Source organism: Capricornis sumatraensis, chromosome 15 (assembly GCF_032405125.1).
Source record: "Capricornis sumatraensis isolate serow.1 chromosome 15, serow.2, whole genome shotgun sequence".
NCBI classification, from domain to species: domain Eukaryota; kingdom Metazoa; phylum Chordata; class Mammalia; order Artiodactyla; family Bovidae; genus Capricornis; species Capricornis sumatraensis.
This window is the reverse complement of record NC_091083.1, coordinates 34,380,535-34,406,381: the sequence shown is the minus strand read 5'-3', so window position 1 is coordinate 34,406,381 and position 25,847 is coordinate 34,380,535. Positions and strand designations below refer to the sequence as shown.

Here is a 25,847-nt window from a genome sequence, read left to right as displayed (position 1 = left end):
CTCCAGATGCATTTCTAGGTTGGACTTGATGAGAAAGTGCATTCATTCTGACCCTACCACTCCTCAGATCAAAACCCTTTCAAGTGAATCCCTACTAGCTATAGAATAAAGTCTGTAGATCAAATTCTATAAATGTTAAGTCCTTGTCCACTTAACCTTTGGTTACAAACTCTTTCAGCCTGGACTTGCCAATACCAACCCCATTTCTCTATGGTCTTGTCCAGTTTATCCTTTAAGATACAGATCAAATTTCACCTCCTCCTTGAACATTCTAGATCCTCTTGGCCTGAAATAATAATCTCCCTTTCTTGCAAAATTCGCCTCTGCCACTTTTGTGGCACCTGTGATTTTCTAAATGGTATCATCATTATTGACTTATGACATCACTGCTATTGGAATACCATTCATCTTTTCCCATCTCAACACTAAATATAAATACAGGTAACTAATAAGACTCTACTGTATAGCACTGGGAACTCTACTCAGTACTCAGTAATGGCCTATATGGGAACAGAATCTAAAAAAAGTGGATGTATGTATATGTATGACTGATTCACTTTGCTGTACACCTGAAACTAACACACCATTGTAAACAAACTACACACCAACAAAAATTAAGAAATAATAAATAGATTTCCTTGACTAACAAACAAAACATTATTTAATAGGTAAATAAATTTCTCAGTTCATTAATACCCTTAGTAATTGTTCTTCCATGTCAGGCTTTTCAATAAGCTTAAGTGGTTGCCTTCGGTAACAATCAGTCCACATTGGAGCAAAAACTGTGGAATCTCCATTTCTTTCTTCACTTTGTAGACCTGTTGCCTAGGAATCCATGGTGGCTCAGCTGGTAAAGAATCTGCCTGCAATGTGGGAGACCTGCGTTCAGTCCCTGGGTTGAGAAGATAACATGGAGAAGGGGACGGCTACCCACGCCAGTATTCTGGCCTGGAGAATTCCATGGACTGTATAGTTCATGGGGTCACAAAGAGTCGGACACGACTGAGTGACTTTCACTTCAGTTTCATAGGAATAGAGTGATTAGCGTTGCTTAGAATTTCAGAATAATTTTGCTCCAGATGCCGCTTATGGATATATCAGGGACTGGACGTTCGGAAGCATTTCAACTCCAGGAAACACCTGACAGTGCAAATAATCTGTAGTTGTACTTGACTTAGAAGCTGTGACAGGGTAGCTTGACTTACTAAATAAGGCGCCTATGCTGGAAAATGCTCTGACCATTTGTTATCTTTTGCATCCCATGTCGGCAGCCATTGTTTGCCTTTCTTGCCAAGAGCCAAGTCCTGAACCATAGCGCCCCCTAATGTTGAAAGCAACCCTTTCACTTTTAACATTAATAATAAATGAAACGAGACAGGTAAATAAATGGAAGACCACTGTCAGTGAATTTAACTACACATCTTGTAATGCTGAGTATTTGTGTAGATTGCAAGCTTTATGAATACTACTTTGAATGCCTATTTCATCTCCATTCCTCCTAGAGCTGTTTTGACCTCAATTCAGCCTCATGTATTCATTTCAAAATTACCAATAAAGTTTTTCTTCCTTTCCAAAGCATCAGCTTAGGCTGTGGAGTGGAAAAAGCTAAATCCTGTGCTCTGAGGAGTCTGTGCCATATTTTTTTCATAACTAAGCATTGAGAATATTCTTTATCTTTCTTTTGTATTTTTATTCTGAATTTCAGAGTTTTCATTTCAAAGTAGATATTTTTCTCGAAGTTCCTCTTCTTCAGCTTCCCCATATTTTTGGAAAATATAGAGTACAGTTTAATATTAAGTGAAATGGAGTGTTAAATGCCTCTCAGCCTCTTCCTACCAGGCTATTTAAATAAAAGATATCTTGAGCGCCAATTTTCTTGGCATGTGGGGGAAATTCTTCTTAAATTCAGTTTTCAATCTGATAGTGTTCATGAAAGCAGAACATAAAGGTAAAATGTGTTCACAGTTTCCATCAGTTTTGTTATGCAAAATACTTTCTTTTATATAAAATTGGATTTTGCAAGGGTAGAAAAAATTCCGGTAAATCATATCAAGCATTCTAAAAATGCATATAGGACCATATCTGTTTACCCACTTTTCTAGGCAACTAGATGTGAGTTGGTAGAGGCTGACAGATCAGTGATTGAAGTGGAAATAAATAACAAAGAAGCTAAGGCAGAGGGCACCCGCGCTTGCATAAGCTCGATGAAGCCTGCATACAACCTGATAATGTTCATCAAAGTGTGACAGAAAAAAACTATACGATTTTAAAAATCCTCCACATAAAATTTAAGATTCACTTTCTTTGCTCTGCATATTGATGTGTCTTTTTTTGTTTTAACACAGGGCCTCAGCAAGGATGTGGTGGTTACATGACAGGTTCAGATCATACCTTTGCCTCCCCTGATTCTGATTCTAATGGGAGGTATGACAAGAATTTAAATTGTGTGTGGTTCATCACTGCCCCCGTGAACAAAGTCATCAAACTCACCTTCCATACATTTGCTCTGGAGGCAGCAACTACTTTGCGAAGATGCATTTATGATTATGTCAAGGTAAGGCTATTATGTTCCTTAACAAGAGTCTTCTAATCCAGACTTTTTCATGATGTATTCCAGTTTATACCACACATAAAGTCCTGAAAGTTGTGAGTACTATTAATTGTTTAAATGACCTGTTCTTCGATGATGTAAAGCAGCAGTCTCCAACCTTTTTGGCACCAGGGATGGGTTTCATGGAAGACAGTTTTTCCATGGATGAGGGCAGTGGAAGATGGTTTCGGGATGATTCAAGTGCATTATATTTATTATACTAAAGCATCTGCCTGCAGTGTGGGAGACCTGGGTTCAACCCCTGGGTTGGAAAGATCCCCTGTAGAAGGAAATGGCAACCCACTCCAGTACTCTTGCCTGGAAAATCCCATGGACAGAGGAGCCTAGTAGGCTACAGTCCATGGGGTCGCAAAGAGTTGGACATGACTGAGTGACTTCACTTTCTTTCTTATTTCTGTTTTGTGGCAATCTCAGGATATTCTGCCTTGACTTTTGGGGTTAGGGTTCATGCTCCTACGAGAATCTAATACTGCAGCTGATTTGATCAGAGGCGGAGCTCAGGTGGTGATGTGAGTTATGGGGAGCAGGTGTAAATAGAGATGAAGCTGCTTTCACTTGCTCATTGCTCACGTCCTGCTATGTGGCCTGGTTCCTAACAGGCCATGGACCAGTACTGGGGGTCCTCTGCTGTAATGAATGATACTGCAACTGCCCTATCTTCACATCAAAATGATCTCTAACAGGAATGAGTCAAAAATTTTGTGTAGCTTCTAACATTAACTTTAAGATTTACTATTCCTCCAAGCCTTGTCAAGAGATAATTTATGGCATGATGGGTCATCTGGAAAGACATTATCAAAGGATCTTAGGCAAAATCTAAAATAAATGACAGTGTCTATATGCAAATCATCACTCCTTCCTTTATCTATTTTTAAAGTTTGGATATTTACTTATTTAATATATTACTTTTAGATGTGAAAAATATCTTACTTCTGAAATCCCATTAGAAGTAAATCAAGAAACTTTTTAATATTTAAATGACTCTTTAATATTAAATCATTGTATTTATCAAGCTATATGCATTTAGATTAAAAGTGCTAAGCAGCATCAATCAGTATACACCACTACACTCTTGGGGGTAAACAACAGGCACTATTTTTGTTCAGGAGGAGCTTAAAGTTGATTGCACAGTTAAAGGATGATACATGCGAATCCACACCAGGTAGTTCAGGAGAGCTGATATTCAAGTGCACTGGGCATAGGGTTGAAGCCAAGGGAGGATGGTTCGTGATGATTTGGTGTGAACAAGAAAGATACGCAGAATGAAAAGACCCCTTATTCAGGTTAGGACAGAGGGCATTCTGGGTGAGGCAGACATACAAAGAAGGCATTGAAGTTGAATGAGTGAAGAGGTTGACTTTATCAGGGCAGATTATTGTTAAAGCAGAGCAAGGAGTAAGACTGCATAGGTGGAGAAATACCCAGATTATAAAGGATCTGGAACATCAAGCTAGTGCATTTAGATTTTATGTAGTTGGAAATAAGGAGTGAATGCACGTTTTCTAATGAGTCATAAGATGAAAACAGTATTTAAGAAAGATGACTCAGCATTCTAGGTGGATGGTCCTGGGAGAGGCTGGGGTTAGGAGCCCAGGAAGAAATGACCTTTAAGTGAGGAGGGTGCAGAGATGGTGCAGATGACAAGCTGGATGTGAGAGAAACTAAAGTTCAAAAATCATCTTAAATTTTGCAGAAATTGGTTTTAAAAGAAAGGGAAGAAAAGTCATAGACAAAATACACATTTGAGTACTTAATTATAAGAAAGAAAGAAAAGTCGCTTAGTCATGTCCGACTCTTTGCAACCCCATGGACTGTAGCCTACCAGGCTCCTTCATCCATGGGATTTTCCTCAGGTGGAGCAAGAGTAGGGGACTGGGTTGTCCTTTCCTTCTCCAGGGGATCTTCCCAACGCAGGGATCGAACCCTGGTCTCCCACATTGTAGGCAGACGCTTTACTGTCTGAGCTACCAGGGCACTTAATTATAGACAGTCTTATATTTTCACTGTGAAAAGCGCCATGCCCAGAAGACCAAAAGAATGTCAATACTCTTAGGAGGAGGCCGTGGTTTTGCAGGAATAAGTTTAATTTGGATGATGGCAGGGCCGCCAAGTGAAATTGCCCAGGGGCAGAGAATACCAGAGCTCCAGCAAGGGGGCAGCGACACAAATAGAGAGAAGGCAGCAAAGAGAGTTTCTTAAATCAGGAGAGATGCTTTCTTTGAGAGAGACAGCATGGCACTGAACAGCCAGTCTCCCGCTCAACTCCAGGAAAGGTCCAGAGTGAGACAGCTGGAAAGGACAGAAGAATCAAGATGAGAAACAGACAAGTCACAGAAAAATGTACCAACCAGGAATAATGCAGTTATCACTGAAGTCAAGGGAGAAAAGTCTTTTACCAAGGATGGATGGTCAGTACTATTAAATTGTAAATTAGAGGCCAGGAAAGGTTAAGATAAAGAAAAACTCATTAGATTGGATGACAACCATTAAATAAAGTATTGGGACGGAAGCCAGATCAGAAGGAATTCACCAAAGACTACAGATAACAAGAAATGTCAGTTCAGGGTGAATTCTTCTTGTCTGGAATGAGACCAGAGTGGCCAGAGCAGCAATGAGCTGATGTTCAAGGCTGTTTGAGTGCTTATTTTACCAGAGGATAAATACATTTTCAGGGCAGGTAATATGGACTCAAACCCAACTTTGCCACCTGACAAATTTGCTAATGTCCCTGATTCTCATCAGTCCATCTATTGAAAAATGAACAAACAAAATCACACAATTGTACCTGTCTTGCAAGACTGTTTTGAGGAAAGATAAGGTATGTTAGAGTATTTAGCACTGTGCCTGTCATATAATTTGTAAATAAATTTATTTCTTTTTTCCTCATTTTGGGTGACTCTACATGGCCATGAAGGCTGTATAATCTCCTTTTCTTAAAATATTATGAATAATTGATTTACATATACATTATTATGAACGTAAATACATGGGGGATGTTTAGAATGTGGTTGTGCCAGGAGGAGGCTGACTGGATTTATTCTCAAGATATGTTTCTATGTGTGATTTGATAATACAATTAAAAGAACTATTGGAAGCTCCCTGACAGTCCAGTGGTTAGGCCTCTGCTCTCACTGCTGAGGGCACAGGTTCAGTCTCTGGTTGGAGAACTAACTAAAATCCCACAGGCTGTGTGCTGCTGCTAAGTTGCTACAGTCATGTCCAACTCTCTGTGACCCCAGAGACGGCAGCCCACCAGGCTCCTCCATCCATGGGATTTTCCAGGCAAGAGTACTGGAGTGGGGTGCCATCGCCTTCTCTGCACAGGCTGTGTTGGGTGGCAAAAAAAAAATTAATTAATTAAAAGAACTATTAATTTAAAGATGTTTTCAAGCTATTTAGGACAGACATAACAATACTGAAAACAAGGGGTTATTCTCTGGCTTCAGTATAAAAAGCCCTTTATTTTTTAAAAGAAATTCTGTTCAGATGTACTTTTGGTTTTCTTTTTGGGAAAGCATTTTCCCTCAATTGGCACCATTTCCAGCTTATGTGCATCTGGCAGATCACAGGACAGTTCTTGGAATGTAAGGCCTGGAGGTACCTTTATTAAAGAGATTCACTGTGATAAATAGGACACTGGGCTCATTTTAGACTGTTTCTTAGAGATTCTAATCAAATAACTTTTTAGAAAAGTTAATTTAATTCTGTAGGTAGATATTTCAGTGAAAACATGCCAAATTCATTATTCATTTGTAATTATATCATTATTGTTTTGAAAGGGTTGACTTGGAAACTGATTAACATAACTGCAGTAAGGGACTTCCCGGCAGTCCAGTGGTTAGGAATTTGGGCTTTCACCACCGAGGGCCTGGGTCATGGAACTAAGATCCTGCAAGCCACCCAGTATGGCTAAGAAAACCAACTACAACAGTAGTAACAACAAAAAGATAACTGCAATCAGTAGAGAATTACATATTTCACTGAGTGGTTGCTGTTTTAATTGACATCACATCCATTCCCTGAAGAGTCACATGGCATGATTAGGTGTTGGGCATTGTGCCTGGCACTTGAGGTGTGAGAATCAAAGATAAGCTTCAATCATGGAGCTGTAAGTGGATGAGACTGATAACATGGCAAAGCCAATAAACGTGATCAACACAGAAAAGTAGAGCAAAACAACCAAAGTATGAATGCTGTCACTCCAGGGTTCAGAAAGACATTCTAGATGGGATGGCTGAGCTGAATTTCAGAGAAACCGCACAAAAGCTGGCTTCCAGTGGGTGATTGGTTATCACAGAGAAGTGGGTGAAGAGGGGCAGCAAGCTGCATGGTGTCTACCCCGCTTCTGAACACCAGCCTATTCATCAGTTAAGTCATTCCTTTGTGGAGAGCAGTGAGTGAAACAGCAAAGAGGACTCCGTTTTGTGACCATAACTGACATTGCTTTGCTGGGAAACATGCAACTGGAAAAGGAGGGGCTTCTTTCTAACACTGCCCAGCTTCTTCTCAGTGCAGTCAGTGCCCCTTGGAATACGGAATATTGTCTAATGATCCTTTGACCATCTGAAGTGAAAGCTCATCTGTGCCATAGCCTAGCCATATATATTATTTCAATTTACAATTATGCTAAAAGCTTTGAAAAGCAGAAATAAAAGGAAAACCCATAAAACAGTGTGTATATCAACATGTAAATGCTCTAACGTGACTATGCTAAGTCTCTTGATTAAGTACTAAACTCCTTCCTATGTATGGAACCACGACAGATGCATGCATGGAAATCTGGACTGGTATGAGTACATAGGCTCTATTTGCAACTTAAAAGGTGATGGCAGTACCCATCCACAATATGAATTTCCAAATTTCAAATCAAATCATTCCAGATAAAACAAACTACAGTCTTCCCTCAACTTATAAATAATTGCCTTCTTGGAAATTTGTTTCTTACTAAAGCAGTGCAAAATATTTTTGTGTTTATATACAGAATGAGCTTAGGTTCTGGGACCAAATGATTTTAAACAGTTTTCTTACACACGTGTCTGGCAGGACATTCACAGGTATGTGGGGTATATAAATCTTCACACTGTACACCTGTCCTGTGAATTTTGTTGGAATTCTGCAGTGTGGCTTCTAAACACTAAGTGCCAGTTTCAGCCTCAGACTACTATGATGAGCCCCAAACACCACACTTTTGCAAAACACTCCCTAGATACTGTTCTCATGGAAAACCTTTGTCTTAACCCCACTGGGCTCAACCATCAGTCTGTGATCAGCCATAGGAGGAGGGGGTTGTCCAGTTTTGGGGAGGAGGTCAGTAATTAGGGAGGCGTCAGGTCCTCATCCTTATAAGATAGCACCTACTATCCACTCATGCATTCGATGAATGTTAATTTGAGTACTTACTATATTCTCACCTCTGCCATAAGCACTGGAAAAGAGTCTGAGATTACATAATAATCATATTAATAATATTATTGATTTTATATAATAATACTACTTTTGTTGTTATATTAAAAACTCCTGCATTTAGAGCTGATTCTCTTCATTGCTCCTTTGCAAGCTCTTCTAGAGCTTGGCACATAGCACCAAGAATAAAAATGCTTGTTGATATGAACATGATTTTATACAGGCAGCGATAGTTATAATAAAAACCTAGAACCACTAGGACCAAGATAACATTTTCCCCAAAAGATTCTATAAAGTATCCTAGTTCAACCCCAAACCTAAAAATTTACTCTCTAGTCTCATTCCAAATTATACCCAGGCCGTTGTCCAGCAGACTGTCAGACGTTTCACAGTAAGATCAAAGAATTCATGAAGATACTCTGAGATGCTACATAGTTTTCAAATAAGACTATTAAAATTCTCCTGTTATCACATTCCCAGGAAAATGTTCAAAGATAAAGTCCTAAGGAAAATGATGTCTAAAATTATGAAAGAGAAAATGAAAGTGTTAACTGCTCAGTTGTGTGTCCAACTTATTGCAACACCCTGAGTCCATGGTGTAGCCCACCAGGCTCCTCTGTCCATGGAATTCTCTAGGCAAGAATACCGGAGTGGGTTGCCATCCCCTTCTCCAGGGGATCTTCTTGACCCAAGGATCACCAGGGAAAATTACGGAGTTAAATTTAAAAAGAATTAAATCCCAATATCAAAACCTCTTGCCCTCATGCATTAAAAATTCATTGAAGTTAAAATCCCCAAATTTCCTTCCCTACTTTCTTTAGCTGCTCCAATCAGGGAGGATCTGGCAGTAGCTATCATCAGAAGTTATCTTCCACCAGATTATTTCTGCAGTTCCTTCAGGGTCTTAAATAGATTCTAACCTGCACCATTGTTAAAGAGGTTTAAAAGCTGAGAAAACACGGAAATCCTCTCAGCACTTCTCTCCATCCACAAGACTTAGAACTTAAATTCAAGCTCCAGGTCTAGGTGGTTATGGCAGAGACGTGTGCTCCCAGGATGCACCAGGCAGCTGCTGGTGATGGTGCGGGGCCTCAGGGCGGTCCTCAGGGCGCCATTGCTGACCTCCCCCGAGTAAGAGTCCCCACCTGCAGCTCTGCATGGTGCACTTCCTGCAAGCCTCTACAGAGCTGCCCTGCCAAGTTCACGGTGGAGATGTGGCGTCATCAGGGAAAAAACCCTGGCCTGGCCTACACTGGAGTCCAGAAGCCTCTATCATCTCCTATTTCAGCTCCATTAGGAGAAATCTTACTGTGGCAGTGAGTGAAGTAATACGAACACCAGCTCGAGGCTGGGCATGGTTATACAGTAAGTCCTCTACATATGAACCTTCAAATTGTGAGCTTTCAAGATGAGACTATGTGTGCCAGCCCCTGTATACCAGCTGTTATACTATATAAACCTCATATAGTACCAAACTATATAGCTGATTGTGTTAATTGGGTACCTAGGTGAACTTTGTTGGACTTAACGAACAAATTGGACTTAACAGAGGAACTCTTGGAATGGAACTCATTTGTATGTTGGGGACTTACTGTAATTTCTTTCCATCACCTTGCCCACTTATCCATTGAAAATCCAAATCAGATCTTACAACTCCTGTAGGAGATACAAGGCCCTTTGCATGAAGCATATGAAGCATCAGCCTTGTCCCAGTGAACTCCCCGGCCCCACATCTGTTCTCTTACCTAATCTGCAGGCCGGTGGGTCACAGGGCAGGGAGGTGTTGAAACAGGTCAGGCCTTCTGTCCTTCTGTGGCCTTCCACACCTGGATGCATCTGCCCAGGGTGTCCTTCCTGTTGTCTCAGTCTGGAAGGCCTCTGCTCACAGTTCAGGCGTCTGTGTGGGGTCTGTCCAGACTCAGTCATATGAGTTCCCCTCGTGCACTGAACTCTTTTCCTATAGCACTCATATTTCTCTATTTATGTGTAATTCACACACACACACACACACATTTAATTTATGAACCTCTTCTCATTAATCTCTGAGTCAAATTAGTGTCTTAAAGGTATGGGAAGTGCTTATGCATCCTTTTATAGACAGGACCTAGCTCGGAGGCCTGACACACAGCACCAAGAATAAAAACGCTTGTTGATATGACCATGATTTTATACAGGCAGCGATGGTTATAATAAAAACCTAACTTGTTTACCAGAAAAAGTACACTGCCTAAAACTTGGCAAATCTGCTCTTCTGTAAAATGAGGGGATTAGATAACTCAGCCCCTCAGTCTCTTTTGGGTTTAAAATCTTACTAAAATTTTATTAAAATCATGTTCAAAGAGAGACACAGTGCCATCTAGTGGGAAATTTATTTTTGTGTTTATTTTGACAAGACTGTTTTTAACCATTTGATGTATTCCCAGCATCTTAAAATAATGTCAGGGATCATGGCGATGCTGAGGCTTAATAACACACCATGGTTCTGTTATCAGTTCCATCTTTGAATCCACACAGATATTTGTTTTAGCAGTGCAATAGGGATTGCTCAGATGGAGAACACTTTGTCTTCTAGTGATGTGTTTGAGAAAATACAAGCACTCACTATTTCAACATTTGCTGAAGGGCATTTGCTGAAAGCTCCTTTGCCTGGGGGTTGTTCTGGGTGCTGGTGACATGCAGGGAATAGTCAGAGGTCCCCTCACCCACCCATGGGTTTATATGCTTTATGGGGGAGAGACCAGAAGAAGTAAATAAGCAATAAACAAGGTAGGTCTTGGTTATAGTAAGAAAAGAGAACAGGAAGATCCTGGGGGAGTGCCCACTAGGTAGGGTTGGGTTCTGAGAGGGTGGCATCTGAGCAGAGACCCTATGATGAGGAATGGGCCATCCAAGGGCTGAGGAGAGAGCTCCCGGCAGGAGGAGCAGCTCAGAGAGACTTGCCAGGGGATGGAGGAGTTACATGGAGACCTGGGTTCGATCCCTGGGTCAGGAAGATCCCTGGAGAAGGGCCTGGCAACCCACTCCAATATTCTTGCCTGGAGAATCCCCATGGACAGAGGAGCCTGGGGGGCTACAGTCCTCTATAGGGTCACAAAGAGTTGGACACGACTGAATGACTAAGCACAGCACACCTCAGAGGAGCAGGCAAGTGTGAAGAGCAGCCCAGGCCAGACAAGAGGGGCCTTGCAGACCATGCTAAAGAGGGTGGATTTAAGTGAAGATGCAATGAGAAGCCACGAGGCGGAAATGGCGCTCCTCTTGATGTTGGCGGAACCCTCGGTTTTCCTCTCGAGTGGAGACTCCAGAAGTACCCCAAGATCCATGTCAGCACTGGAGAGGAATCCTCAGGTTCCGGCCCCGGGGACATGGCAGGCCAAGCAGACTCTTTGCCTGTTCTAAGCTTACAGATGTTCAGGCAGCCAGGGGAGAATGCTCTGTGGAGTCAGGGCTATGAAAACTGTTACCACAGTATAGGTGAGGAAGCACTGTGGGAACACCAGAGATGGAGCCCTTGGGACAGAGGGTGAAGGTGGAGCAGAATCGATGGGGGTTCAGAAGGAGACAGGGCAGTCGAGGGTGGCTGAGGTGCTGGGCTTTAGCCATTAACTGACACAAAGATGACTTGGGGGGCTTCCCTGTGGTCCAGTGGTTAAGACTTCACCTTCCAATGCAGGCGGTGCAGGTTAGATCCCTGGTGGGCAATCTAAGATCTCACATGAGGAGGGGAGTGGTCAGGGAAGTCTACTGAGTCAGTGATGTTTAAGTCAAGACTTAACAGAGGGGAATGAAACCATGTGAATAAACAGGAGAACATTCCAGGTACAGTAGCGAGGATGCCGGAGCACCTGTTTCACTCCAGGAGCAGAGCAAACAAAGTGGAGGCCATTAAGAGTTCAGCTGGGAAAGCCCAGGAGTAGGAGTGGGAGCAGGTTCTATCAGGCCGCAGAGGCCCTAGCCACGGCTTTGAGTGGGTGGGGAGGGCTTAGGAGAGCTCTTAGCGGAGCAGCAACCTGGTCTGACTAACACTTAAACTGTATCCTCTGGCTGGTGTGTTGAAAACAGAGTGTAGAGGGTCAAGAGCAGGACCGGGGGCATCCGTGGGAAGATGCGATGAGAATCAGGCAAGAGGTCACAATGGCTTGGACCTGCGCCGTTAGTCGGGACAGAGGTGAAGGTGGTGATGGGTTTGTGGCTCTAATGACACATTATTTTTTAAATCAAATATGACTTTGCTAATGAGAAAAAAATTGTAGGCCATTATACTAGATTTTTACTGAAAATCATTATAGCGTAATTGATTCGATAACAATTCAGTTCCTAAATTAAAACCAGCATTAAGAACATTAGTGTAAGATTCTTAACTATGACCTCTTGTAACTTCATGTGCATTTTAGTGTAAAATATGCAACTTCTTTGTGACTAATGGATAACTAATGAGCTGTTTTTCTTTTCAGTTATATGATGGGGACAGTGAAAATGCCAACTTGGCTGGAACATTCTGTGGTTCCACCGTACCTGCCCCCTTTATCTCTTCTGGAAACTTCCTTACAGTTCAATTTGTCAGTGACTTGACTTTAGAAAGAGAAGGATTTAATGCTACATATACCATCATGGACAGTGAGTAAACTGAGACATTTTTACATGTTATAAAACACGTGTATTTATGCACTCAAAATAATGACATGATTATATCTATACTCAATGTTAATTACTAACCTCAGTATTCATTACTAAACTCAATGTTAATTACTATCTGAGCTCAATGTCAGTTACTAAACACCCTATTAATTACTTTGTGTTTAATCCATGGTACAAATTTGGTGCAATTCTTAGTCAAGAATGTATAATGTAAATCCTTCCTAGAATGATATAAATACAGCTCCTTTGGGTTGGAAGAACAAGGAAAATAGAATTTTAAATATTTTATGTGTGATGAGTTACAAGTAAAATGTCTTCTAAGTTGTTTTTTATTTCCCATCTCAGTGCCTTGTGGAGGAACATTTAATGCAACTCATACCCCACAAAGTATTTCATCACCCAATTCATCAGACCCAAATGTCCCCCTTGCCACCTGTACTTGGGTCATTGAAGCTCCCCTGCATCAGCAGGTCGAGATAACTGTGTGGGCATTTCAGCTGCACTCTCAAGACTGCAACCAGAACTACTTAGAGTTTCAGGACCCACTGGAGGTAACAATTGTATGAATGACAGAAACACTATAACCTTTTCATCAGTATTTGCAAAACACTTGAAGTAATGAGGGCATGACTGGATAAGTTCTCAAAGTTACTCCTAGCCTTTTATGACACCCTCTATTTATAGGCATTAAGAAACCTGAACTTGGTCTGTAGGTTGTGTGCCTACTTGCCATCTGGGTGTCTTGGCAAAAGTGCCTGGCCCTGAAGTAGAGAACAGACTGTGGCCACGGAGAGGGAAGGTGAGGGAGGGATGAACTGGGAGGGTGGCACTGGCAATCTCCACCACCATGTGTGAAATAGATGGCTGGTGGGAAGCTGCTGCACAGCTCAGGGAGCCCAGCTCCATGCTCCGTGATGACCTGGAGGGCGGGGTGTGGGAGTGGGAGGCAGGCTCAAGAAGGCAGGGACATACGTATACTTACGGCTGATTCACATTGTTGACCTGGAGAAAGGCCCGGCAACCCACTGCAGTATTCTTGCCTGGAGAATTCCATGGACAGAGGAGCCTGCGGGCTACAGTCCATGGGGTCGCAAAGGGTCGGACACGACTGAGCTAGTAACATACACGCACACACTGTTGTACAGCAGAAACCAACACATCATTGTAAAGCAATTATCGTCCAATTAAAAATAAACTGAAACAAAAAAGTGCCTGCCCTTGTGCCCCATCCACAGAGACTGATTCCCCAATTAACCTGAATTTTTAAGAAACTTTTCATTTTGTATTGGAGTATGGCCGATTAACAAGGATGGGATCGTTTCAGGCCGTTAACCGGAGTTTTTGACGTGCGTCTCTGGCGTTCTGCTTGCAGTGCTCCAGGCAGAGGCCCCTCTGTAGTCAGCGGGATCTGTGTGTAGAACAAATTGGAGGGTTCGGTTAAGAAGCCATTTGGTACCAGTCTAGGGGGACTATATTCATAGTTTAAAAAAACAGAGAAAAGTTGTTTTGTTTTTTAGAAAATGGATCAGTCTGAATTGCTCATGGGGTAAGATGTTGGATTGTTGACTGTAAAAGTGTGATGGTCACAGAATACCTGAGGATTTGGGCATCAACATCATGTGACTAGGTGGTTGACATAAAGAGAACGATGGGATTAGAGTGTAGGAATCCTGAACTGAGGATGCTGCCTGGTGGAGGCACCTGGGAATACGTGGAATGTCTCGCTGCAGTTTAAGGAGCAACTCGTACACTGCAAGTTTGCTAAAGGGTGGTGAGAGAGGGCCAGGAACAGTGTTGGTTAGTCGTAGGGTCTTCCGAACAACGGAGACGCCCCAGGTGAACTGTAGTGAGCTCCAGCAGCCTGGCTGAGCTCTGACAACAGCATAGCCCTTAGAGAGGACTTGGGGTGAGGGGGACGGTCCTGTTTTCGGTAGGCAGGGGGCTGCCCTGTGGTTTCAGCAGAAACCTCTCCACCTCTCACCCACCCCTCAGATGTGAGACATCTGTCACTTCCATGGCCAAGGTGACATCTTACTGCAGAGTGCTTTAAACTCCATAATTGGTCTCCATGGTTAAATACTTATACTGTATTTTTATATGCAGTTTAATTTCTGCTGTGGCCTATTCTCTTTTGAAACTAAACCTACTGACCCTTGGCTTCCATTCCATTTCAGAGTAATGGAAACCCAGGAATTCGCTTCTGCAGTGGAAATGTGTCAGCCGTGCCCACGTTTTACTCCTCCACGAGCACCGCAGTCATCGTTTTCAAATCAGAAGCTTTCAATATAAACTCCAGAGTGGGTTTTACCTATCAGATTGCAGGTGAGCTTGGGGATTTAATCTTTCATTCAGAAAAACTGCCATTATTACAATTACTGCTGGAGTTTACGCCTGTGAGTAAATTAAGGTTTGTTGACACAAACCACACCCAGATGAAGTAAGACTTTACCAGAAGCCTAGCCCCATTTAGTAAATGACTAAAGCTGGCTTCTGGAGAGTTAAAGCAAATGAAATACTAACTAAAATGTTGAGAATGCAGGATATTAAGTTCATGTTGTTAATTAAAAATATATACCAGTTACTATGTTAATTATGCTCTTAACCACATAGAGAAATCACTATGTATTAGAAAATTACTTTGGAAAAACCAAGGAGCCTTGAAAGAGTTACTTGTTCACTGTCATCAAGAAATTGATTTCAAGAGAACACTTTATGTGATGTTTGTTTCAAGCTTGATTAAAACCAAAGCTGCCTTTAGTTAAAACAAACAAAAACACTCAGGGTATTTTTACCAAAAATGGTCGAAAGCTATCATTTGCCAGTTGTATCAGAACGAACAATTCACCAAGGTATTTGAGGAAACATCCTCAGACAAAACTCTGTCTTGGAGGTAGAGTCTGTATGTCCAGAGTCTAAATGTCAGCCAATTCCACCTCCGGATCACCAGAAAAGTGCAGAGAGTGCTGGAATGCTCATCTTCACAGGAGAGCCTTCATATTTCACATTTCACACTAGGATGTTTTGTGGTAAGACACTGCGCTGTGTTTGCCCAGCACGCTGTCCACCTCAGATCTTGGGTTCTCAGTCATCTCAGAGGTAAATGGAGGAGCTAGATTAGCTTTTTTCTGAAGTTTGCTCCGATTTAATAATCTTCTTGAATTATTCCTGTCAAGTTGAAGGAGCACTAACTATTGGGATGCATACATTAATTATGATGCTGTCTTTCCTCTAAGGTTGCAATCGAGAATATAAGAAGGCATTTGGCAACCTGCGGAGTCCTGGCTGGCCAAGTGACTACCCCAGTGACATGGACTGCACAGCCGTGCTCACAGCCCCCGACAGCCACACCATCTCCCTCTTCTTTCACTCATTTGGCATCGAGGACTCAAGTGGCTGCACACATGACTTCTTGGAGGTAACACGCGTCTGAATACCGTGTAAAGGAACTATGTAAAAGATGCTGGATCCCTCAAGATTTGTCACTGTTCCCTCTGCTACTGCTAATCATATTCCTTCCTCATTTCATTAAATTGTTCATCATCCCTTCAGCCCCTAAATACCGACTATCTCCAAGATCCAGACATGGGAAATCCAGGACGGAACAAGACATATAGTCAGGGTTCCCTGGAGGCTCACAATCCATGGGAAAGACAAGACAGGAAGTAGTCTGCTCTTGTTGACCAACAGCCAGCAAGGTTAGGGGCACTTAACCCATCTGGGGACAGAGAAGGCATCTTGAAGGCACTGATATGTGGCTTGAGACTGGAAGGACCAGAGGGAGGTCAAGTGCAAAGTGCTAATTTTGGAGATGGAAGACGTGTCTGACTTTAATAAGAAATGATACTAAATCGTTTGCCTGATTTTGCTGATGGCCACAGTATGTTTGGGGCATCTTCAGTGTTCTCTACGGAGAGTGTCTCCTTGACCACCTGTTTGGCAGACACAAGAGGAACACTCTGTTTCTCCCCCCTCCTCTGGAGCACCTTTGCTGCTTGCCTGTCCCCTACCCACCCTACCCTCCTTCCCCCAAAACACACTGAGAGAGAACCCTCCCTTGTCTGGGGCTTAGCACCTATATTTTGCTGTAAAAACTGTAGCGTTCTCTCCTGTGTCCTTTGCAGACTCTGTTGGAAATGCATTCATTCTTAGGAAGTAAACTGAGTTGCTGAGTACAAAGATGCTGAATCCCTCTGTGAATTGAATTCACACCTAAATCTTAACCCGAGAGTCCCTAAGTTGGCTATGTTTCATGTACATGTGAATCTCTGGCAAGGTTTCCAAAAAGTCAGTTTGTTCCCCTACACCTGTTATGGGGTTTTATTATCCTGGAAAGTGCCCGCGCCCCCCCACCCCCACCCCCGCCCCACAATAGAATTCATCTAAGTCCTTGGTTAATGACTATGCTCAGCCTAGAGTGTAAAATTCTGAGGAAGCGCATGCCTTTTCATGGGGAACCTTACCCATGGTAGAAACTGGGAGGACATGGATGTAGCAGGGAGGAGATGAGAGGACAGTCTTGTTGGCATCAATCAGGTTACTAAACTCAGACCTACATACGTACCCACCATGGAGGCTGAACGGTTCCATGGAGCATAAAGCAGAAGTGAGAGATGGAGTGAGACACAGAAAAAGGATGAACCATCCAGACAGTTCAGAGTCACAGTGCAGCTACTCCTGGTTCACGTCAAGCCTGAGTTGCCCGTTAGTGACTAGCGTGAACTCTGCTGTTTGCCTTTGGATGCTGGGAGGCAAGGGCAACTCTCCAGCCGCTGTGCCTTAACCCATAGAAATGGGCCTGAAACTTCTGTCCAATAAGCAAAGACAGGAAATGGCAGCTCAGGCCTGCAAAGCCCAACTGTTTCTGGTTTTCAGCGGGAAGATTCTGGCACGGTTTACTGCAGCCTCAGCATTCCATTCATGTTAAAGATGATGAGAATGGAAATTTATCAATGAGGATTCTGAATGTATTATACCCCTCGAAGGCCAAGCTCTTGACCCCATTTGAAATCTGCCTTTGCCTTTAGCAACCCTTTCAGGCTCATCTGCACTCCCAGAGATGCTCTCTGCCCTCCTGTCCCATTCCTCCTGTGCAGAGAGAAATGAAAAGGACAATTCATTGGCATATTCTGTGAGAATGACTATCCTGCTCCTTCTTTTAGAGCATCAGCTTTCTAAAGAGGATCCAGAGGGAAAAGACCCATATCGAGATGAGTAGGGCAGCTGGACTTCTGTCTGCTGTCTGTGAACTGGCTGCTCCACCCACAGCAAGGCTACTTTGTATAAACACTTAGCAGAATAATCTAGAAAGGCATTTTTCTCTCCTGCTGGCTACTCTATAGACCTAAAAGGAATCTCTCCAGGGACTCCTGTCGTGGTCTAGTGGTTAGGACAGTGCTTTCATTGCTGAGGCCCAGGTTCGATCCCTGGTCGGGAAACTAAGATCCCACAAGTCTTGTGGTAAAACAAACAAACAAAAAGCTGTGGTGGGGGATATCTCCTGAGCAACACAACCTGACCAGACCACCTACCACACCTCTGAAAACATTCTGTGACTTAAGACAACCAACAATTAACTGCATGGTAAACTATGGGATTATAAAGGAAACAGAGGCGCTTTCAGGATTTTAAATACAGGTATCAACTCAATAAAGTCAGCATCCATCCAGGAGGGGCTGGATTCAGCCCAGACTCCTGGATCACGTGTCTTCATAGCCCTCAAGAGTCCTCCTCCAAGTGGGGCTGATTGTGAATGTGTAGCGGGACCAGGCTGGAGGGCAGAATTTGATTGAATTCACAGTGTGGGTACCACACTCACACGCCAGCTCGTTTCCTGTTTCCACGTGTGTCTACACCATGCAATGATTTTTTTTTATTTAAGAAATCTATTCAGCTTCACAGTGTATTTTTAAAATATATCTAAACAGTCAGAAATTTTATAGATTGTTTTAATTATGTCCTTCTCCCATATAGAAATTCATTTGTTTTGACTTTATCACACTTTGTATGTTGTTTTTTCATGGCCCCTTTATAGTCGAGCCATTTTTAAGGAGAGATAAAAGCATAACTGCGGTATGATGAATAGACTACAACAGAGTTAACTGGGAACGATGCAGCTATTTTTATCCCTGCATCTTTTTAAAGGTCACTTTAGCTGCATTCTTTGAAGCATCTCCCAAGAACAAAGATATAACTAGTTTTGTTATACAGCAATCAACTAGTTGGTTATATCAGCAGAAACATACCTCCGTGTTTTAACTGCTGGAGATGAATACATATTTCTAAATCCAAGTGTAAATAGTTTTTGATTTACAAATTGCATGTTTCTCTCCTTTGCAAATGAAGGTGCCGTCTGAGTGTAAGTGTATATAAAAAGACAAAGTTTTCCTCAAAAAAGTTATTCAGATAGTCTCATGTCTTAATGTAGAGGAATGATAGATCAGAAAAGAAGGTACTATATGTTAAAGTGTCATCATTAACGCTGCATTTTTAAAGGTCAGGAACGGAAGTGAGAGCAGTTCGCCATTACTGGGCACATACTGTGGGACTCTGCTGCCAAATCCCATTTTCTCCCAGAGTCATGAACTATACCTTCGATTTAAGAGTGATGGTGCAACTTCCGGTCGTGGATATGAAATTATCTGGACCTCTTCACCCTCTGGTAAGACACTGGCACTTTGTCAGGTCAAGTGATGCAGCCAAGAAAAACACACAGTGTCTCATAGAAAAGACAGTTAAAGGGACCTCATCTTTCTCCCCAATCTGTGTACTTGATCATTTTCTGTTAAAAAGAGAGATTTTTTTAATGATGAAATTATAGATTTTAAAAATTCTACTTGTATTTATTATTTCTCTAAAGAATGCATATCTACATATGAGGCACAGATAATGTATAAAGATTTTGTAGTTTATACATTTTGATTTTGTCACATATGCATTTATTTATTTTTGACTGTGCTGTGCTAGCCCTTCCTAAGGGGGCTTTTCTCTAGTCATGGAGAGCGGAGGCTACTCTTCCTTGCGGTGTGCGGGCTTCTCGTTGGGCTGCTTTCTTTTGTTGTGAAGCATGGGCTCTAGGGCGCAGGCTTCAGTAGTTGAAGTAGGTGGGCTCCATAGTTGAAGCTCCTGGGCTCTAGAGCACAGGCTCAGTCACTGTGGTACATGGGCTTAGTTGCTTCAAGGCATGTGGGATTTCCCAGACGAGGGAGTGAACTGGCGTCTCCTACACTGGCAGGCAGATTCTTTACCACTGAGCCACCAGAGAAGCCGATTTTTGTCATATTTTTAACTTTTGGTTTGATCATCAAGGTGTACTTCTCTGAAAATTAAATAAAAGTTTGCCAAAAAGTTACAAACACATACTTGAGTACATCTACGCAGCTGTGTTCCTTGGAGGCCCTCTCATTCCTGGACAGTCCTGGAGATTAATGGCTCTTACAGGGCAGTAAGCACCTTCCTGCAGTTTGGGTTGGCTGTTTACTGATGAGTGAAGGAAATTTAAGTCATGTCAATACATTCAACTCAAGAAAGAAAGAATATTTTTATGAAATGGCCCTGAGAATATCTAAAAACTTTCAAAATAAGAATGTGGAAATGATTTATTTAAATATGCCGAGTGACTACAAAGGGATTCTGTCAAGACAATTGTGGATAATAATTTCTTGGTACCTGCACAAAAGTAAAAGATGATCTCTATGCCTTAATTTTACAGATAAGGAAATGAAACACCCAATTGATGAGTTGCCTTAAATGCACAGCCAGACTGTGGCAGAGGCAGGCCCACACCCCCACTGGTCAGAAACCCAGCTCTGTGCTCTTTAATTATGCTCTCCAGTTTCTTCCTGTGTACAGCGTATCTGGATGCCCATGCCATCTGGTCTAAATCATGATAGATTTCCTGTGCAAACTGACAAACCAAAAAAATTAACACTGATACTTAAAAAGCTTTGGCTTTCTCTTTGGGAGGGAAGGGGAACTACCTTGGTGGTCCAGCGGTTAAGATTTTGTGCTTCCACTGCAGGAGGTGTGGGTTCAGTCCCTGGTCAGGGAACTAAGACCCCCACATGCCACATGACTTGGCCAAAAAGAAAAAAGAAAATAAACTTTGACTTTTTAAGCATATTAGTCTTGGAGCTGTCAGTTCTATGCCTGGTAAAGTCACTTTTTTTTTAGTAAAGTAATTACTGCCTCAATGGACATGAGTTTGAGCAAACTCTGGGGGATGGTGAAGGACAGAGAAGCCTGGGGTGTTGCAGTCCATAGGGTCACAGAGAGTCAGACACGACTGAGCTACTGAACAAACAACAAAAATGACAAATTACTGCCAAAACCTAAAATAAAACACCTGTTTCTGTGATCCTGCCCCAGAATTTCCCTTTTAATTTTACTTTACCCACATCATCACCAAGTCACTGCCTTTGAGTCAAAGTACTCGAGATCAATCCAAGTACCTATACCACCAAAGTACCCAAGGTTGACTTCACTCTCTCCTGCAGTTACTTTATCAAGATCTTGCTTTTCCCATTGCATTCTCAACTCACTATTTTCAAAACACAGACCTGGAGGAAGTCGGTCCTAAGTGGTGAGCTGCAGGGGAAGGAATATATGGTGGAGGTGGGGATGGAGGGGGCAGGTGGTGATGGAGGAGAAGAATGTAGCCCATGAAGGCACAGGAAAAGGGTTTCTGCCTCCACTTTTCCCGCAAGGAGTCTCAGCACCTTAGGAAAATGTGTCGCATTGTCTTAAGGGCACTAAAGCACAGTGGATGGTTTCTGCTTGACTGAATCCAACTTCGTGCTGCTGTTTCCTGGCAGGCTGTGGTGGGACTCTTTATGGAGACAGTGGCTCGGTCACCAGCCCTGACTATCCGGGCACTTACCCAAACAATACTCACTGTGAATGGGCCATCCTTGCTCCTGCTGGAAGACCAGTCACCATCAGCTTTTACTTTATCAGCATCGACGATCCCGGAGAATGTGTCCACAACTACCTCCTGCTCTACGATGGACCCGATGCTAATTCTCCATCCTCCGGGCCCTATTGTGGCGCAGTGAGTAGAACAAGCTTTTAAACAAATCCAATTATCACTTTAAAATAATTAAAGTAGCTTTAAAGGGCATGTTTAAAGGCAGACATGCAATCACAGAGCACAACGTACTTTTATTAATACAAACTCAGTTTTCTAACTTTCCTGTTTATTTGCGGAGCACGAGTGCCACCTAGTGGACTTTTCATTAAATTAATAATGTGGTAGTGGTGGTTTAGTCTCTATGTCATACCTGACTTTAGCCCACCAGGCTCCTCTGTCCGTGGGATTTACCAGGCAAGAATACTGGAATGGGTTGCCATTTTCTCCTCTAGGGGATCTTCCCGACCCAGGGATCAAATACAGGTCTCCTGCATTACAGGCAGATTCTTTACCGACCCAGCCACCGGTATTAACTGTTACCAAACTTGACTGTGCATCAAAATTACGTATGCAGTTATTTAGCATCACAGACTTCCAGTCCCCACTCAGCCCATAGAATCAAAGTTTCTGGGGGAGCACCTGTGGCCTGCTGCTTTGTGGAAGTTCCATGTGTGGTTTAATGGCACTGTCCAGGGTTGCCCATCCATGTTATTTCTGCATGACTAGAATTACAGTCTTATCTCTGTACCTGCGGGGGATCGGTCCCATGACCCCCCACAGATACCACATTCTCAGGTGCTCAGATCCCTTATAAAAACTGGCCTAGTGAGTACAGTCCGTCCCACGTATCTGCGGATTCTGTATCCACAGGTTCTGTATCTGCTGGATTCTGTGGTTGGGTGAATCTGCGATGTGGAACCTGTCCTTACAGAGGGCTGACTGTATAGAAATGTTGGATGCCTGGCTCCATTCCATTCACTGCTTGCTGAAAATTGTGGGAACTCTTTGAAGAAATTCACAGGAATATTAACAGTTGTCCTGGGAACTGAGAGTTTGTTTTTGTAAATCTCAGATCTCCCCTGAGCCCTCCAGTAGATTCGGATGTTGACTCAACATTGCTTAATCCCCCCTCGCTGCCGTTTGTTTTATGTGCAAGTGGGTGGGTGTGTCCAGAGCTTCCATGCAAGGGACGCATGACTACTGATGAGAAGTTAGCAGTTTCTTACTGTTTCGCTCTTTGCTCATGTATGCTTTCTGATCAAATTAACAGAGAATTGCTTCTGCTGGAAATCTAGAGTTTTTAGAATATAACTTACAGTTTATAAAATTGATTAATGGTATTATCAAAAAAAAATATATATATATATATATATATAAGACTTTTCTAAAACTCTGAGAATTCTCCCATATATTCCTCTAAACACTTTTGGGGAATATATTTCCATACACACACATATTTTATCCTGTTTTGTGGTTTGGTTTTTTTTTCCACTGACTGATATATCATTAACATCTTAACCATATCATTAGGTAAAGTGGGCTATCATATTTAATCACTGGGTGGTTTTCTGTTGCATGGGTGCGGCCTAATTTCTGGAACGAGGCTCCTCTGGTTTATAGACAACACATCAATCAACTCTCAGGTAGCTCTGTCCCTATACACAGAGCTAATTATTGAGGGAGAAATTTGGGTCACCTGACTAGTGGATACTGTCTTGCAGTTATTTACAGGGACCCACAGAAAAGAGATCCCAGTAAATGAGTCACATGTCAGATTTGGAAGCTAACTAGGCCTTAGACATTTAGTTGAGATTTGTAGGAATTCCCCAGGGGTCTAGTGGTTAGGACTCGGTGCTTTCAGTGCCATGGCCCAGGTTCTGTCCCTGCTGGGAAACTAAGATCCCACAAACTGCACTGTGCAGCCAAAAAGAAAGAAAGAAAGAAATTTGTGAAAATTTCAAAAAAAGATTATTTTCACAATATCTTTATGTCTGTATGACTTTTTTTTTTTTTGGTTTTCAGTGACTTTCAAATATACAATCCCATGTAATCCCTGGACTTTGCAGATAAAAGAAAACTGAGGCACTGAGAGAGAATACTGCCATTTAAACCAATGTCACATTAAATTCAAGTCTGTAATTAGATATGTCTCCTTTTCTTAACTATTGATGTTTGTAGTATTTTCCCAGTTTTAAATTTTCTTTAGTAAATTTAGACCTAGTTTCAAGAGTGATTGTTTTATTTTTTAAAGATACCATTGATTTATTTAGTGTGTTAAGCCCAGCAGGGTCAGTGTATTTACAGAAAAACAGTGGGAGTCCCTCCTTGGATAGCTAATCATACAATCATTGGAAAATGTTTTCTTTTATGATAACTGTCATTGCTCACCGGCATCTGACTTACAGAATCTGAACATCTAGACGCATTAAAAAAATGACAGGAAAGTAAGGAGGAGTTTAAATTTTTTTAAAGAGAAAGGAGTTTAAAATTTTTGTAATCTGCTCATACTAGTTTGTCAGCACAGAAGAACAAGTAGAAATTTGGGAGCAGGTTGAAATGGAAAGAAAAAGGGTGTGCACACAGCAATTGTACCATTGTTGTATCCCTTGGTATCTCTTTTTAGGAAAAAGAATCCCTGTGCTGTGCTCACCTGAATACTTTACTGTCTTGGAAATAAGTCGTCTTGTTTTTTGTTTTTGATGACTCTGGGTAGGACTGAGGCAGGGGACCTGAGCAGAACCAGAGGAGCAGGGCCCCAGACTGCAGCCTTGACCCTGTGTGATGTGCTTTGCTTCTGTACATTGTTACTGACTTATTTCCTACCTCACCTCTCCTACTGGGATGTCAGCTTCATGAGAGCAGGGCTTTTTGCATGTTTGGTTCATTTTTTTATATCCCTAGAAATGGCAACCCACTGCAGTGTTCTTGCCTGGAGAATCCCAGGGACGGGGGAGCCTGGTGGGCTGCTGTCTATGGGGTCACACAAGAGTCGGACACGACTGAAGTGACTTAGCAGCAGTAGCAGTGCTAATAACTGGAGAAGGAAAGAGACCAATATATCCACTCTTTCCACACACACACATACACACACAGAGATACACATACAGAACTGTTCCCCTTTTCGTGTGTTTGGTTCATTTTTTAATATCCCTAGTGCTAATAATTGGAGAAGGAAAGAGACCTATCTACCCACTCTTTCTACACACACAGATACACACACACACAACTGTTCCCCACAAAGGATATGAAAATCATCCCCCAAAGGAAAGTACAGGTGTTGGTGAAGGGAGTTATATACTTTATTCAGATGTTCATTTTAGTTGCAGACATAAGTTGTGTTTCCCATCAGAAAAATGAAAATTTCAATAAGAACTTGAATTGGAAATTGAAAGTTTAGTGACAGTTTTATTGAGATGCAATTCACATACCATAGAAATCGTCTACTTAAAGGGTAAAATTCAGTAACTTTTAGTCAGTTCCCAGAGCCACAAAGCTGTTGTCACTGTGCTTGATTTTAGAACATTCTTGTACTCCAGAAGGAAACCCTGTATCCATTAGCAGTCACTCCCCATTGCTCCTTACCCCGCACCCCCAGCAATATTCTTGTGTAAAGTCTCTACATTAATACTTGGCAAGATCACTTCTAGACACATATGCAGGCTTACTGAAAATTCTAGAAGGCTTCTTTATGTTGTACTTCTTTACTACATCTGACATTTCTGGGAAAATGTTCAAATTTGTGAAATATATAATTTGTTACTTCTCTCTTTTTTTTTTTTTTCAATTTTAGGACACTGATATAGCTCCCTTTGTGGCCTCATCACATCATGTCTTCATAAAATTTCACGCGGAGTATGCGGCCCGACCATCAGCACTCCGGTTAACCTGGGCCAGCTAGCCCAGTGAGGCCGGGTCTGCCCAGCACCTTGGATTTTCTGCAGGGGCTGGACCCTCCGGCCTCACGCTGGACAGGATACCTGACCCTCTGCCTGTGCCACTGAGAATAATCTGAACTTTTATGTGTTTCATCAAAGTACACGTGGAATCAACATTTGCACTTATTTTTTGAATGTAGAACATAGCTTCTTTAATCTGGTATTTTGATCTGAAAATTTCTAGAATCCCTTAAAGGGTTGGATATGATTATGGCCTGTGTGCTGTACATTTTCAGAAGTTAATAAATAGAAGTATGGTTTTCTCTGTGAATGTCAAATTGGGGATGATAAACGTTACTGAAATCTCAACAGTAGTGCTGCATGTTCTTTTTAACTCACGGAAATGTGTCTTTCA

General features: G+C 42.2%; 1 protein-coding gene across 1 annotated transcript in view; it reads left to right on the top strand.

Annotated features, from left to right (window-relative positions):
• The window catches only part of CUBN (cubilin), a 272,488-nt gene extending 247,033 nt beyond the window's left edge, over positions 1-25,455 (top strand). Inside the window, exons 60-67 of the mRNA XM_068987509.1 lie at positions 2,346-2,554; positions 12,469-12,631; positions 12,998-13,203; positions 14,827-14,974; positions 15,886-16,067; positions 19,145-19,310; positions 21,463-21,698; positions 25,348-25,455. Of these exons, the coding sequence (XP_068843610.1) occupies positions 2,346-2,554; positions 12,469-12,631; positions 12,998-13,203; positions 14,827-14,974; positions 15,886-16,067; positions 19,145-19,310; positions 21,463-21,698; positions 25,348-25,455 (1,418 nt within the window). The remainder of the gene's footprint in view (positions 1-2,345; positions 2,555-12,468; positions 12,632-12,997; positions 13,204-14,826; positions 14,975-15,885; positions 16,068-19,144; positions 19,311-21,462; positions 21,699-25,347) is intronic.
• The last annotated feature ends 392 nt before the right edge of the window (positions 25,456-25,847 follow it).